This window comes from Zosterops lateralis (genome assembly GCF_965231275.1).
Source record: "Zosterops lateralis genome assembly, chromosome: 5".
NCBI lineage: Eukaryota > Metazoa > Chordata > Aves > Passeriformes > Zosteropidae > Zosterops > Zosterops lateralis.
In genome coordinates, this window is record NC_139766.1 from 12,272,987 (window position 1) to 12,289,881 (window position 16,895).

At 37.6% G+C, this 16,895-nt stretch overlaps 1 protein-coding gene across 5 annotated transcripts in view; it reads left to right on the forward strand.

Moving 5' to 3' along the window:
* Nucleotides 1-121: 121 nt before the first annotated feature.
* The window catches only part of PPP2R2C (protein phosphatase 2 regulatory subunit Bgamma), a gene marked incomplete at its 5' end in the record, with an annotated part of 136,954 nt that continues 120,180 nt past the window's right edge, over nucleotides 122-16,895 (forward strand). Inside the window, one exon of one of the 5 annotated variants that reach the window (XM_083861632.1) lies at nucleotides 122-233. Coding sequence is in view for 2 of the 5 variants with exons in the window: in XM_083861629.1 (XP_083717755.1) it covers nucleotides 164-233 (70 nt within the window). Of the gene's footprint in view, nucleotides 234-8,907; nucleotides 8,912-16,895 lie in introns of those variants that run through there. The other 4 variants (XM_083861629.1, XM_083861630.1, XM_083861633.1 and 1 more) reach the window with 4 other exon arrangements.

Sequence of the window (16,895 nt, forward strand, 5' to 3'; positions counted from 1 at the left end):
CCCAATCCGTGCTGCCTCAATAGCTGTCATTATGCTGTGCTCAGTGGCCCGGTGTGTTCCCCGCCTCTGCTAGGCAGTGGCAGCATGGATGGTGCTCTTGTGACGACCTCTGCTGATGCTATCAGTCCACTGCGGATAGGCATGCTGAGTAATCCTGCTGTAAATGGGCGAGGACACGGACACACGGAAAATTAACCACAGCTTTCTGCGAGACCACAACTATGTGACTGAAGGTAACATAAATACTGTCATTTTTTCTCTACTTGCATTGCCTATTCCGTGCCAGGAATGCACTGTCATGTTTGGAGATGTAGGCTGTTCATTTCTTTCTTTTTTTAAACAGGGGGAATTTCAAGGCGTTTTTCTGTGGGATGTAGCAACAGAATCTGTATGAATTTGCTAAATCCCAAAGATATTCTGTCATGCTGCAGCAGTCTATGAAACTACACGGGCTGGAGAAGGTCTGGCATTGTGCTGAGTTTCTGCTAGTGAGGTGTGCAGCACCTGGCATTGAATGCACAGTTGCTGCAATGTAGAGGATTGGAAGCACTTGATTACTTAAAAAAAAAGAAAAAAAGAAAGGTTTGAGAGCACCGAAGTAAGAGAAATAATCTGTAAAGTTAACTGTTTGCTGGTGTAATAAAGGTTATGCATCTCATCTTGGTAATTATATCCTGAGCATTACAGACATTGCTCAGTTGATTGCTCCCTAGAGAACTGTATACATTTAGAAGGCATTTAGAAGGGATATGTAAGTATCATCTTTTGAAATGCTGCTGCCTTCTTTCCATCCCCTGTGTCTGTGCAAGGTACATGAGAAAAGAAAAGGCACCTTCATTTTAAATCATTCAGTGACTTGCAGGTTATTACATAAAAAGGAATTTTCCTGCAGGTGACATACATTAAATACTGAGAGACTTTACCTTGAGATCATGAAAAGGTTGGGTCAGGTACTGGTCTGTATTTCCTTGCCAGAAAGTTGTTTTAAGAGTAGGCCATTTTAAGATTGATTGAAATGAGAAATGTATTTATAGGTGCTTGACTTTGCAAATATATTTGTATGTGCAGTTTTAACAGCACTTTTCAGCAGCAGAAACAGTAACTTGGTGTAGGCTTATATAATATGAACATACTTAACATCAGGGTCAACCAATACTCCTTGAGACACAGTCTCCAGATTCTGTCGTCATTTGATCAATGCTCAGTCACTTAATCCTCCCATGCTGCATCCTGAAACGTGATCAGCTGATGCTCCCTTGATTATTGATGATTTGGATTGTTTTAGATTGGAGAAATCATTAGGATGATTTTGTCATACTGGGATCACAAGGCAGATTTTTCTGAAGAAAAGTTAAAAATGCTGTTTACTGTAACTGTTAGCAGTGACTGGTGTAATTGCTTGCTAATCTTGCCTCTAGGACATTCTTTGCACTCTGCTTCGTGTTTTGGTGCATTTTCAAATTTGTTTTGAAGTTTCGGTTAATGTCTTTTTTCAGAATGATGATTGATGTTTTGAATGTGGTCACCTGTTTGAAGAAACTTTGTTTAAATTTGTAAATTCATGCCTTGGATTCTGCAAAATGTACAGTATAATTACTGCAGTGTTCTTGATACATGGTGAATTTCAGATGTGCAGCTATGTTGAAATTGAATGTTCAAGTCTCTCTGTTTTGTAATCTGAGGAAAGTAATTCCATGTGGATTTTGCAAATCCTTATTCCCCTCTCTTATATGTCATGAGCATTCTAAAAATTAGATGGAGATTTTTAGTATTTTTTGTAACACTGCTGGGGCAAGTGTTAGATTTTTCATACATTTTATCTTCACTTGATACTTGGATCATAAGGACTGAATGTTCTTCTGTCATTGCACAAGCAGGGGCTTGTCTAAAATGGGTAAAAATACAATTTGAATATCAGTGCTGACCTGTATTATATTTTTCTTGTGATCAGAAGTCATCATGAAATATGTTGGCATCTGTTCTTGAAATCTTCAGTAGCAAAATGTTAGTTTTTCATCTCAGACTAGTGTAACTCTTGTTGGGAATGCAGAGTTTGTCAGGCATAATAGAATTCTTCACATCTGTTATATCTGACATTGCCACACCTTCTAGAAGATCTTGGAAATCATGAGGGAATGGATTTGTCTGTGAAATTTTTCCAAGGAGACCTTCAGCTCAAAGAGGAGCATCACGAATTTTAATTTCTCATTGATACACTTTGTTTAAAATGCATAATGAATACATTAGTTAAACTGATGCTTGAAACATGCTTTGTTTGTTCTTCTGTGGGATTTTGTATTTTTTTGTTTAAAGATTTGGCTCCATAAAAGAACTTTCTCATCTGTAAAGGCCTGTATTCCTTTCACAGGCCTTGTATTTGGTTCTGTGACATGTTAAATGCAGTATGTAGCAACAATGGAAAGGCAATAATGTGTTACTTTATTATACTTCTTTGGGGTCCTATCCAAGTTTTTCTTTGGCTTTCATAATCCACTGTTTAAAATGAAGAAATGCTTTATGTGTCCAGTGTATTAGAGAAGTTACCAATTCATTGTTGTTCGTGAATAACCAAAATTTTATCTCATTTTCAGAGTATTAAAATCTTGGTAAGTTGTGTCCTCTGTCCTTGCTATTCCATGCAGCAGACTAAATTGAGTTACAAAAGGAAGTATTTCTAACCCTTATATGTACTTTCTTCCTCTAACTATTCACTGAGGAAAAAGCAAAGCCAGCAATAATCATGAAGATGTGGGTTAACTATAGCATGGCTTTACTTCTCTTCCTGTTTTACTTTTTCACTGATTTAAAAAAGCCCAAACAGTCAGATGACATATGAATTCAGGGTATAGGAAAGCTGTGAACCAAAACTGATTTGCTCAGCTCTCACTAGTGGACTGAATGTGTTCCTAAAAAAACTGCTTGCTTGAGCAAAGTCAAATTTCATCTCTTTGATAGGTCATAATTTTCTGACATTGGGATTATCTGTAACAAATGTGGCTTTACCTTGAATATGGAAAATTGTTTTTTAAATCTAAACAATTTGTTGATTTGTTGTTATACTGTTTCTGGTAATAGGCATTACAGACACATATATGGCAACAGTGACAACCTGGTTTTTCCTGTTGCATATGCACAACTATAATATGGCATTAAAACAAGCAGAACATGAATAATTTTGTAATTTGAAGTCTTTAAAATTGTGTTATGGTTCCACAATGGAAAAAGGTGATTTCATTCCAGCTGCAGTATACAGTAAATTTTTCAATGATCACTTTCAAAAGTAGTTTTTGAAGCAAACTGCTTTAATTTGAGTTATTTGTGTGAGGAAAATAGAAAAGATCTGGTAAGACTTGTAAAGAAAGAGAGAAAAAAGATGTGAGGCTTAGAAAATATGAGCTGTGAGGCAAGATTGAACTTCTTTGCAAAGGTGGTGAAACACTGGGATATATTGCCTAGGGAGCTTGTGTAATTTTTATCTCTGAAGTTTTTAAAAGCAGGTGACATAGATGTCTGTAAGAAATGACATGGGGATAGCTGAGCCTCCCGAGGGGCAGAGGAATGGACTAGATGACCTCCGAGATCTGTTCAGGCTTGTGATTCATTGCGGAGCTGTGTTTTATCTTAATTGCCTTTTGCACCACAGCTGTGGGAACCAGCTGCCCAGGAGGTGTTGGGTCAGTAAAATGTGTTATTTCCACAGCAACTGTAGGAGCACTGAGGAGAGAGGAGAGGCACGGGAAGAGAAGATGGGTTGGATGGGAGAAACATGATCCTTCATTACTGTACAGACAGAGTCTGTTGGGGAGAGGGCAAGAAAATTGTGGTTTGGGGGAAGGGGGATAAAAGAGGCTTCTGTGCTTTAGTGGGCAGAGGATGTCCTTCAGTCCTAGAGTTCCCTTGATGTTACCTGTACTTAAGATTAATGGTAAAACTGACAGGACTGCTGATACACCTGGCTATCTCAGGGCTTTGGGATCAGCCACACAGAGTCTGATTTGGAACAATGAATTCCCTGGTTTGGTTGCTGTATTCCTGATAGGAGTAAAAAGTTGCAGGACTCAATGGTGCCACTTTCTTACTCAACTGCCAGGTGAATTCAGCTACTCTGTATTTTACTGATTTAACAATTAACAGAAATAATGAACAAAATTCACTATTCTTGCCAAACTGTGTTAAAGGATGTGTTTCACCTGCATGATCCCTAATTTATTTGGAGAAATGCTTCTCTGGCAGATGAAGGCATGTTGCAGGTTGCATGCAGACAAGTCTAGCATATGAATTGATCCCTGCCTTTTTATGGAATATCTCTGGTTTGGGAAGGAATAAAAAGATGTTTATACTTCCAGTTTCTGGAGAGACACAGGTTCCTCCCTTGTCTAGGCTTGCAAATGCAAGTGGAGCTAGCAGAGTTCCACTGGTGCAGTGGGGCAGAAGGTGACCTGCACTATCTAGTCATTTACATGGCCAAACTGTGCCATTTGGTTCCATATGGATTAACTTCTGTGAAAAAGTTAATCGTGTTAATGGCGTATTAATGTCCTCAAATATGATATTTGAAGAATAATGAGAATTAGCAGTGCAGTGTAAAACATATTGAATCATAACCATGTGAAATGTTTATTATAGAGGATAAAGGAACCCTTTTTTTCTTAATGATTTTAAAGAAAAGTCCTCTGCAGATAACAAAAATGTATTTTGGAGCTTTTTTTTTTTTTGCCTTAACAAAAGAAGGCAGTATCTATCTTCTTCACTAATCAGAATTAGAGAAAATATTCAGTTTTCATCTGCCAAAAAGAAATATATTTATGAGCTTTTCTTTCATAAAATATGAATCTCAAATATAATTTGAATTAGACCTTAATACCTGAGGTATTAATTGGATGAATATAGCAAACAAGTACCACTCTGCTGGCTCAGCCTCACCATTGGTAAGTCTAGTGTACTGATTTCTCCTTATAAAGAAAAGTACACAAGGTAACTCTTCCTCTCAACCTCCAGCAATTCAGGATTTATGTTGTGAATATTGTTGATTTAAATCTTTTTACAGAACTCATTTAGAAACAGTTTTAGAATTACCATGGAAATTATTGCTCATTCTTAGTCTAGTTGCTTGTATTATTTATTTTTTTCCTCAAGTCGAGTGTGAATAGGGGTAAACCTTGTTAAAGCGTAACTCTGCCCCTTGTTAAACAGGATATAGTTATGTCTTTCTGTGCATGGATTTGGTTCTTTTATTCACAGTGATATTCAGATGAGTGTTGTGGGTAGCCTTGAAGATTTGGATTAATAAGGTTTATTCCATCCAAGTGATGTTGCTGACTTTGTAATCTTTATTCATGCAGCTTAGTTGGGTGAAGGCATGGAGGCAGAGCTGGAGCGTTGCTGTCACGCTGCCTTGTGCTGCAGTTTGCTCACTCACTCAAACCTGCAGCTGGATATGCGGTTCAGCATCCAGGAAAATCAAACATGGGTACTGCTTGAAGCTTGGCTCTGCACAGCACAGATATTTAAGGCAATGTCTGTATGGGTGACATGGGCCACCAATTCACTCCAACAAGCCCAGAAAAGGCAGTATAGATTTAGCCAGAATGAATTATACTGTCAGCAGTGTTTGTCGTGATGCAGTACCAGCTACATGTTCAAAGTACTCCATTCATACTACAATTGTTAGGCCCAGATAACGTTGTCTCTATTTTGCATGCCAAATGTACTTGATGAAGAAATCATAAATCAGAACTGGGATTAGGATGGCCGATCCTAGGCTGGGACTTTGGAGTTTGCTGTTCCCAGCATTCCCAAAAAACAGGAGCATGTTAGTGTTAACTTGTTACTGCCTCTCCTCAAAAGACCTGCCTCTTTTCAAGGACGAGGTTAGTTTTAATGACTGGTTGTTAGATCATCCTAAAGGGCACTTCAAGCCACTCTGAGCTGCAGGACACATTTCAAAGGCATGGAGTTAACTTGGTTTGGATCTTCATTTAATGTCATGTTCTCCACATGACAGTTAATCACCAGTGTCACATGTACCCTTTAAAGCTTTACCAAGTGTGATTAGGCTGGGCTGCAATCTTCCTGCTTGCAGAGGAATAAATCTCTGATGCTGGATCAGTGGTTTTGGTGGGTTGCCCTTAGGGACTGATGGCAACCTTGGCTCTCTTTGCATGCATATGTAATCAGCAGATGATCTTGCTCTCACTATCTAAATAATGGATGTATTTTGTTGCTGTATAGTGCTAGAGGTCCTGGAGAAGTGAATAAGATGTATTAACAAAAGAAAAGAACCATCTAGAATATTTGTTAAAGCCGAGCTCCTTTCATGGCAGTGACAACAAGGAGCTGAAAAGGAACATACTTGTACCAATCTGGAGCTTTTTCAGGTGCCAGCAGACTATAAACATTATAAATAGAAATGTTTATAGTATATTTAACTGTATAACTGTTATATGTAATAGATTGAGCTACATAGAAGCCTTAAAAACCGAAGTTCAGGACATGAACTGTGCAATGTGTGTGTAAGGTAAAACGTGGGCATAGAAATATGATCCATGCAAGCTCGCTGTCTCTGCCAGATTTTTTTCTAATTGAAGCTGACAGTTTAAAAGTATTGAGTGATGTAAAACTAAACAACATTGTGCAGGTAGAGTCAGTGTCATTGTTCACCATGGGAGCTGTTTATTTAGTGTGTGTATCATTATGATAACTGTACTTAGCAGTATGTTTTCTGTATGTTTCACATGCAAACCTCAGGCATTTCAGCAATACATCATATATTTAAATGGTGAATTTAAATAATGGTAGATGTTGTTCTTGCATCAGTTTAAAATGTGAAACACTATACAATAACACTGAATATTTTATAATGAAGAAGAGCTGACTATCTTCTATTATAGCCATAAAAAGGTAATCCATCCTTACTGTTTACGTTGTGTTACAACATCATTGCTAGTTGTATCCTTGAAACTTTCCATCCATAATTTATTTAATCACCATAGAGAGGCTTTGTCTCAAGGATTGTATGCTAAGAGAACACAAAGTATTCGCTGCCTAATCTCAGTGTAATTTCAGGCTAATGTCCCTGTGGCCAGGGAAAGGTAATAATCTCAGAAAATTAGATAAAATTATTATGGGGACTTTTAGGATATTTTAAACAAGAAAGGGTTTTAAGTAAACTTCTACCCACGTTGGGGCACTTCCTGACCAACTACTTCCAGAGTTCTTAGGTTAATGCTAAGTTTGCCCTTAGTCATGAATGTGGTCTATTTTACTGCATCCTGGTGAAAGTTTCCCAATTCTTTACCAAGAACAAAAGCCCCACTGAGCAAAGCAGCCTATATATGGTAAAAGAGTTCCGTTTCTCAGGAATGTCACCTTGCTGTAAAGCTCTTGTTCCTGTTTTTATTATTATTTTAATGCAAATAAAAACAGACTGTGTTTTGCCAGTGAAAGACAAATAATAAAAATGTACATTAAGAGATTTGGTTCCTAATAAAATCTCAGCACGACATGCCGTGCAGTTCAGTGACTTTTGTGAATTATTAATATGACAGGGTTTGGGATCTGTAGTGTTAAATATAGCAGTGTTTGTTTCTTTCATATTCAATGATCCATCTGTTACAAAAAAGAGAAGAAAAGGATGCAAACATCTGTGTTACAATGACATTCATGTGTTTTACTTAGAACACAGAAGAAAGTAAAAGACTGAGAGTTGCTCTATTATTCTCTAGTTCAACTCAAGTCTGATTAGAACTTAGTTACTGTTGCCATATTCTTCCTGTTTGCAGTGCTTTTGTTGTTCTTGTGACTCAGGTGTTGCAAATAGTGACTGTAAATAGTGACTGTAGAAAATAACATAATTTGTAAATTCTGAGGTTAATGCTGCATGTGGTAGTACTGTTTGCATAAAGACAGCCATAACATGCTCTACCAGTTTCTGGGCTAGTTTCTAGTAGAAATAAAGATCATTAGAGTTGAATTAAAAGTAAATTATTGTTTATTTCCTTGTCTCAGTTTTTAATTACTCCATACTATTTCTCCTTATTCTAAGATGTTAAATGAACATTTCAAATAGAAACTAAAAACATTTTTCAAGCAATGAGCTGGTCACCAATTATCAATAATTTATTTCTAAACTTTCAGCCAGTCAAAAAAAAATCATGTTGTTTTCAATTTATGATAGAACATAGCACGAGGTCTTTAGTAAGTGTATAGCTGTAAATCAGGATCTGTCTGTTATTGTTTCATAAATATTTTCTGATCAAATGTCTTTATTTCTACATTGTGTTATGATAAAAAGAAAATTTCAACTAATAAATTCAATAATAATAATAATAAATTAGAAAAATTCAACAAATAGGGCAACAAGTGGACTGGTGAGTGTAGGCCTGAATTGACTGCCAAGGTGGCACATGGGACTCTTTGTCATGCTGCATGTTAATTTAACACCCTGCTTGATTTGCTATCTTTTATTGCTGCATGCAGATCTGTGATATGGGAATAACCAGTACAAGATGAAGTCAGATGTGTATTCTGTAGTCTTCTTTTGAATGGAAGATTTAGGTCAAGTATATTCTCTTTAATCAGCAGTGAAGCTCAAAGCAGAATTCTCATATGCAGTCTCTTTGAAATAGGTAGGTGTAAATTATTACATCTTACAGAATTTCCTGGAATGCCCTACTAAGAGTCAAGTAAAGTCATATGGGTGATGCTTATTCTCATTGCTCAGGTACAATATGGATATAATTTTGTGCATATTGTGTGCACTGTAACACAAGTTACAGAAGTTTTGTGAATGACTGCTACTGCATGTTTCTGATTTGTTTGTATTCCTGCCAGCTGCTATGCTTGAAATGTGAATCCAGAAGTCCTGGAATGGCTATGGAAAAATTTCAGCACTGGGAGACAGTAAGAGGTGGTATGTAGGGCACTGTCCTTCAGGTCCCATATGGCTCACAGACTGTTTTGATCTTTGTGTGACAGCAGTGGTCAGGGGACTGAGACTTGTCTGTGGCTGGAGCAAAACTTCACTTACACCATGGTGTGAGAAGCAGTGCCCTTGAATTTCTGATTTTCCTCTGTGGTGATGATGAGCTGCAGCTTTCTGAAAAACTGTTTCCTTGAACATGGATTTTATTTTCCATGGTTAAGCGTGTCCTTACTTGCATAGAGTAGACATTTCTGTGCTTCCAATTGCATTTCAAAAAAAAATTCAGAGGAAACTAGAGCACAGGCCTTCTGTGTTACTATGTAAATGTTACAACAGGTGCTAGTTTTAAAACAAATAAGTTGCATCTGTTAGCAGTTATGATATTGCAAATCACCCAATTATATTAAAACTTCAAGATTTGCTAGTTGCAAGAATTCATGTGACATCCAAGTAACAGTTTTTTTTTTTGCCTTAACTTTGAACTGTGGTGCAGAAATTACTGCTGAATGTGATTTGTACAGAGTGTGAAAAACCAGCTCTTTGTTGTGTTGATTTTTCCCAGTTTTTTGTTTAAAATTGTTATATTGAAAATATATTTTACTTTTTCATACCTTAAAATTAATTTCAGGGCATTTAAAATTGGTTATTTGGTTTGAAATTGACATGGATGCCATTATTGTCAGCAAATTGCCCATTCTCCAGAGGAATCTGTATCCTGGAATGCCCATCTTCCCTTCCCTGTTGGTGCTGGAGCCACTCCCATCACATGGGAAGTATCAGAGCAGAGTGGAAGAGGCTCTGGTTAGCCCACCAACACAGGCTTCTTCAGAAAATGTCAGCAAACTTGGCCTGGTTTACATTTGTCCCTTGCTGGCAGGGAGGGAACCACCACAGCTGCCCACCCCTGAGAGCACAGGGCGCCTTGGGCAGTGCTGTCTTCTGCTGGTGCAAAGTTGCCATCTGTCTCCAGAGTCCCATTGCAGCTCCCTGTGACCTGCTTGGTTTGCACCAGTTTGGGCAGGGTGGTGGAACTTGCTGCTGTGCTCCTTCAAAACCACCTTGTTATAAGGCTTTTGCAGTATTTATGCACAGTAGAAGGAAGGGAGGAAATACAAACTCTAAGTATATTGGAAAAGTATCTGACAGCAATCCTGGATGTACTTGGGAAATGGTAGTAATAGTAGTAATGTTAAATGTGAAAGAAGAAAGCTTGGATGCTTCTGCACTATAAATAATTACTAACAAAGGCGATTGCCAGTGTGGGGAGTTGTTTGCAGAGGGATTCATTTCTGATTGTTAAGTGTAAGTATATTTAGACAGAAAATTATTTTTGTTCCTGAAAGCCAGGGAGTTGTTGTAAATGGGAAGAATTAGCAATTTGGACTCCACAGAGCAAACACCAGTCTGGTTATTACAGATGAGACTTGATGGATGTAGCTATATTGAAGTTAGCTCAGGAAGCTATTCCTATATTTTACATTTTAATGACCAAACTCAGTCGTTTTATTGTCAGCAGTTGAATTTACACAGTTTTCTTTAAAAATTGCTCAGTTTGGCAGTCTCCTTTTCTGAAATGCTGCAAATATTTCAAACCCTTAATGTCCCTCCTGCTAAGTCACATTTGATCCAAGAATCTCCATTGAGAAATTTGTGCATGTGGCCACAGACTACTCTAGCACAACAATAGAATCCAAATAATTGAAATTGAGAAAAGGAATAAAGGAGTTTACCAGAGTCTCCTATTCTTTGCCTTTGGTGGTTTTGCACTGCAGTCCAGAAATTGTGACTTCAGAATCCGAGATTTTATTGTGTAAGTGAAACCCCACAGGATTTTGCAAGGCAAGATATATTAGGGAAATAGTGTTAATACCTGCAAGTTTAAAATAAATTCAAGTAGTTAGATGAGATTTGACTACATGTGACAGCAAGAGATACCTAAACATTTTAACTAGGACATGCCATTATAGGTGGAATGTGACACTAGGAAAGCTGCTGCACAGTTCAAGTGAACTTGAGCACAATTTTTTTCACATGAAAACACTAACTTCACTAGTTTAAACATCTTAAACAAGGAACTTGTTGAAGTCTTGTGTTTTAGCTTGTAAAAGGTGGTTCTTGTGAGTTTATGTAAAGAATATTTTTTTTTTCTATTCCTTGTTTTGTGCCCTGCTGAGAAACCTTCTGATGAAGCACAGAAAGTTTTTCCTTTTTTCAGTTTTATTTTTCAAAACCTGCTTCTATAGATGGAAGGATGATCAGAGTTTATTGACAGAGTTCAATAGTAGCACATTTGGCTAAAGTAGAGATGGGGTCAAACACCTGTTCATCATAATAGTTCTTAAAAGCAGTAGTCCAACAGTTCCCTTTAGCATTTCTACAAATCAAAGTCCCCAGAGCTCGTCCCTTCAGCTCTGGGACTACCCAGATCATTTCCATGGATTTCCATTTCTGTTTTCAAAACTAGCTGCTTTAAAAACTGGACTTTTTTTGTTGTGTTTCTGTAAAATAACTGATTGCTCATGCCTATATCAGATATTTACAACAATAAATGTAATATAAAGCATGAGCTATAGATTATCTGTATTTAAGGTCTTTTAACTCACAGATAGCTGTCAGACTGGCTATCAGATCTTCTTTTTTCCCCAGTCTGATTCTCAGATCTAGTAACATACCACACTTGAAGAACTGGAAGAAGGCTACATTGATCAGTTCTTTTAGTTCAGAATTTGGGCTGAATCTAAAATAAATCTGTTCTCCTAGATGTCTGACATGTGGTCAAGACTGGAAATTATGTAAGAGAGCATGAATTTTTTTGGACTAAATATCTCACAGGAATAATTAAAATTTTCCCCTGGTTCACACAGCCTTCTGGGTACCCAGAACAGATGGGTAACCTTAACTCTTAAACCTAATGATCTGTCTTGAAGTTCCTTTTCATGTACTTCTGGTATGTGTCTTCATACTGCTAAAGTTCCTTTGATTTCCTTTTGGCCACTTTCCAGAGCATCTTTTAATTCCTTTTGTGAAATTTCCATGCCAGCTTTAATTCCTGCCAGAAGGCAACTGTTCCATCTCTGTTCAAGCAGGACCCTAAAGCTTTAAATTCTCAGAATTTCTCTCTCTGGAAGTGATACTCCCTGCTCAGACTTCAGAGACATCAAGAATATGTAGATCCAAGCACTGCTGGGGAGAGAAATAAGGACACAGAATTCCTTCCTTGACTACAATTATTCCCTTTCCATTTGCTGCTTGACTTGATTGTAGTGATACTTGGCTTTTATCTCCAGTACTTGCTACTGAATGAGTTCCAGGAATCTTTATTAAAAAAAAAAACAAACCAAAAACCACAAAAGAAGTCCAGCCAAAACCACAACTCATTTGGCATTCTTTGCCAAATTCTTTCTGCTATTTGTATGTGTATCCATTGAATCTTGTAAGGGCAAGACTGGAAGTGTCACTTAGTACCACTTTTACTGTCATTAAAGGACACAGGTGTGACTCAAAATCATCTTGGACCTGATTAATTGATCTGTTGATGACCCTCAGGTGCAGGGGGAAGGTCTTTTTTAAATTGGAAGAGTCCCTTCTTCTGCATCATTTTACTGAAAAGCAATTTTTTGGGGAGGGTCTGGTGGCCTTCTTGGTTAAGGTCCCAGTTAAATATGTTAGTATCAACAGACCTGGTTAAAGGACAGGGTCAGGATTTTACCATGTTATCATAAGGGAGAAGCTAATGGCGTTTTCCCTTTTTTATTTGTTTTATATATATATTTGACTCACACCTGAAGGCGAGGGTGGCTGTGGTTCTTGTTAATAGATCTCTTGTGGCAGATTAGAATGAAATGACACTGAATGACTATCTATCTATCTATCTATCTAATATATATTTATGTAGGGATTATTTTAGAATAAAGTGTTTGCCATGGAAAGAGGAGGTATGTAGCCATTTTGGTTATTATCTATCTGTAGTAATGTAACAGTACAAAAGTATAAAGATACCCCTTCAGAAAATACATAAGGGAAAGAAAGAATGAGAAGAAAAGGATAATAGATAGTGGAGAGGAAAGATATCACCACTCATCTAGCAAGGAGACTTGATTGTTATTATTTGGTGTCTGTTGGTTGAAGTGATGATCTCCATCTTGATCAGCTGGGAAGAAGCTGGAAGCCCCCAAAGCACAAAGTTCAATGTTAATAAATGTTCAGGTTTATGTCAGACACCTCCTCACTTACTGGGGGGTCAGTTTTACACTGTCTGATGTAACACTGTGGATTGTGTGCAGTCCTCTGGTGAGGAATTTTGGGAAAGCCCCCAAAATTTGTCAGGGGGCACTCTGGAGGTCTTTAATGGTTTATGACACCTTCTAAAACCTGACAATTGCCTCTCATACCAGTGTGGTTGAGCCAGTTGTGCCCCATCAGAAGGAATGAAAACCTTCAGGCCTGTGTGTGAATGCCTTGTTCTTCCCCAGGGAGAAGTTGTACAACTGAGCCTGTTATCTAAGGGTAATAAAAAGCATTATCCCACCTCTGCAGGGTCTGCTTCTTACCTGCCTTCTCCCTCACATGGCTCAAACCCCAGCTTGTAGCCTCTGCTGGAGGGTGCTCAGCCCTTCTGCACCTGGGCTGTGGCCTTGCACAGCCAACCTCAGCAAAGCACCCACTGCTAGTGCCAATGGCTGATTGTTTGAGTCACTAACCATTAACAATTCAGGCTTTCATGCCATTCTGCTATAGAAATGGTAGTGACTGAATAATAGAATTTTTTATTTTATTTTAATTTTATTTTTTTACTCTGGTAAGTTTTAAAAAACTGCAAATGCACTACCTAGGGTTTTTTAGGACGCCAAGGTTACTGTACATATTTCTATTAAACAGCAACATCATCTTTAAAATCCTGACGAGCTGTTAACAGCCTTTGTGTGGTTTAATATCTAATGAAGTCTGCTGAGAACCTGCCACTGGCTGGAGCAGGGTTGGATCCAGGTGCATAGTTTTGTATGGCTGTTCTCTATGTACATACTGTAAGTTCAGAAAAAAAAATCTATATACAAACCACATGTTTTTCTGTGCTTTGAGTCATGATTTTAATCTTACAGAATTATACAATGGCTTGGGTTGGAAAAGACCTTAAAGACACCTTCTGCTAGACCAGGTTGCTCAAAGCCCCATCCAAGCTGGCCTTGAACAGTTTCAAGGAAGATACACAGCTTCTCTGGGCAACCTGTTCTAGTGTCTCACCTCTACATCTATTCTGCATCTATATGTCTATTAATCTGTCTTAATCTCTTTATCTATTTGTTCTAAATACTTTCAACAGTAACCTTAGTTGCTTTTGTCTTCAGTACTATGTTGTTTAGTGTGGGGATGTAGTTCATAACCCCTGGTACTGGAAGAGCCTTCTTTTAAAGAGTTTATCTCAGTGCTCACAAAAACCTTTCTGGAAATTTCAAGTGGCTGAATCTTCAGAGATTCAATACCATTGCTGTCTCTGTTCTTTAGGACAGCAGTAGGTAAAGGTGAAAATGTGGCTGAACTCAATCTACCGTATTCAGAATTGTTAGAATCTACAAAGCTTATATTTTCCTACTACTGTCAGGAAATGTAAGTACATTCTGCAGTTTAGCACAAAAATTTCTGAAGGCTAAAATTATGTGGATTTGTTAGTTTTATTAGGGTTTACTGCAATTCTGTTCATCAGTAAACCATATGCTGTCCTTTAACCAAAAGAACAGATTTTCTCTAGCTACTATAGCTATTTAGAGTTATCATTTTGTTCATTTGCATAATGAATTAGGAAATCTACTTGGAAATTCCCATGCATAATATGATTTATTAAATTTAAGGTTAAAATCAGGGTTAAAATTATCCAGTTGAGTACTGTGACCTTAATACTGTCTTTGCAAGTTTCCTTAGGAGCTTAATGCATTCGGATTTATACTAACTTGAGTATAACCCATTTATTTTTCTTTGACTTTTTTGTCTGCTATATGATTTACTCATGCTGCATATTGTTTTCTTTTAAATACTGTTAAGTCTTTGCTTGAAGCAAAACTGCTCTCCAGATTTTCTCTAGGAGGTAATTTGCTCCAGGCTACTTTTTAACTTTCTGAAATGTAAAGTAATTGCAGTTCAGGTTTTAATTGTATGTCTTTTTCTCCTTTTCAAGAATATGCTGCCTGGACACATCACTTTGTTATTTAAAGGGCTGATAAATGTGTCTAAGTTGTATTAATTTATGTGGCAATAGAATTCAAATTAATGCTAACCAAAAGTTCTTTTAATGCATGAGTAGTATGAAAGGTATAATTAAGTCTCTCTCAAAAAAAATTACTGGATATTTCATGAATGTCAGTAACATAGTTTTAGCCCTTAAATAATTTTTCTTTGTTACAGATGCTTTTTAGGGTTGTGTCTACCAGAACTTTAAAAATGTATGTCTTAAGAAAACAGTAATTTTTTTCTCTTCATTTGCCCATTTGGGTTTGTGCTAATTTGTTAGGTTCGTATTATCCTCCTAAACTATGCTTAGACAGATTCCAGGAAGCTCACGGTGTCATTATTACACAGAAGGGTTTTTGAGCTCTGTGCAGAACATTTAGGTCAACACTTAAGCTGATGAGGAGTCTTTCTGTAGTTGAGGACAAACCTGAAAGATTAACCCACTGTAAAGGAGCAAACTGGCTGAAGAATTTGCGCACTTGCGTTTTTTAGAAGAAAAATTGTGTGCCACATACACAATTACTGGCTCCAATTAATCAGTCTTTAAGAAGTGGTTAACTTTGTCATAACCTGGTTCAGTCACTTGTGGAAGAGCACTGAACTCTTACTCACTGATCAACATGTAGCACTACTCAACATGTAGCCCCATCAGGTGTGAGTGGAGTGTGATTCCCCTTTCTTCTGGCCTTTTTCTTCCTAGTGCTGGGCCAGCATGTGGTTTGCTGATGTCCAGCCACCGTTGGCTCATACATGGCCTAGCATCCAGGATGACCACAGGTCCTTTCCAGACAGTTGCTTTTCAGCCAGATAGCTGGAGCTCTTCTGCTCCAAGTGCAGAACTTTGCATTTCTTGCTGAACCTCCTGAAGTTACTCAGAGTCCATATAGATTTTTTTTCCCCATTTCTTGCTTTCCCTTAGTTTGTAACTTGGAGGTGAAGCACTGAATTTGTAATGTTAGTTATCACTGTAGATATTTTAGATTGTTTTAGATGTCTTGCACTCCACAGTGCACAGTGAACATACAGAACATACAGCTTGGCTGTCACTAGAGTGAATTTTCTGTGAGCTTTTTCATGAATAAGCTACCATCACATTTTTGTCTATCACCAGCTGCCAAGATTTTTTGAAATATACCAAATAGCTTTAGGCATTTCTGCTTCAAAAAAGACTTGTTGATTCTTTTCTTAGTAAGAAAGATGGCATTTTTATCTGATATCTCAAATAGCAATGGTGGAAAATTATATTTAGTGCTCAGTGGACTTGAAAGAAATCAATATTCTTTTTAGCTTGCATTAAAAAAATCATAGGTTCTTAGCAAAATCATACCATGTAGTATATTGAAACTGCCATTTTCCTTTTTCTGTGGAGACTGGATTAAAGTTCAGGTACCAGCGGTATAATTTCTTGATGCTGGGGTTTAAGTATGGGCTCTGTAACAGTGATGCAGTCATGACTCAGCTGTAGGTACAAAAGGTTTTATTTTATTTCATCAGCAGTAGGTTTGTTGGAGACACCCAGGTGAGACTACAGTCCTCTCACACCTGCAGGGAATGGAAAAGGTTATGTTCAAGCACACTTGAATGTTGTCCCTTGGGAATCCACTGCTGCAGCCATAGATGCAGATATTCATTCCTGTAAAGGCCCACACAATGTACTGGTCACCGTTTCTTTTTCCAAATGTGGAGACTGAGAGGTGGCTTTTTTTCATTTTTTCAAAGGGAAGATGAACTGAAGAAAAACCATGATTTC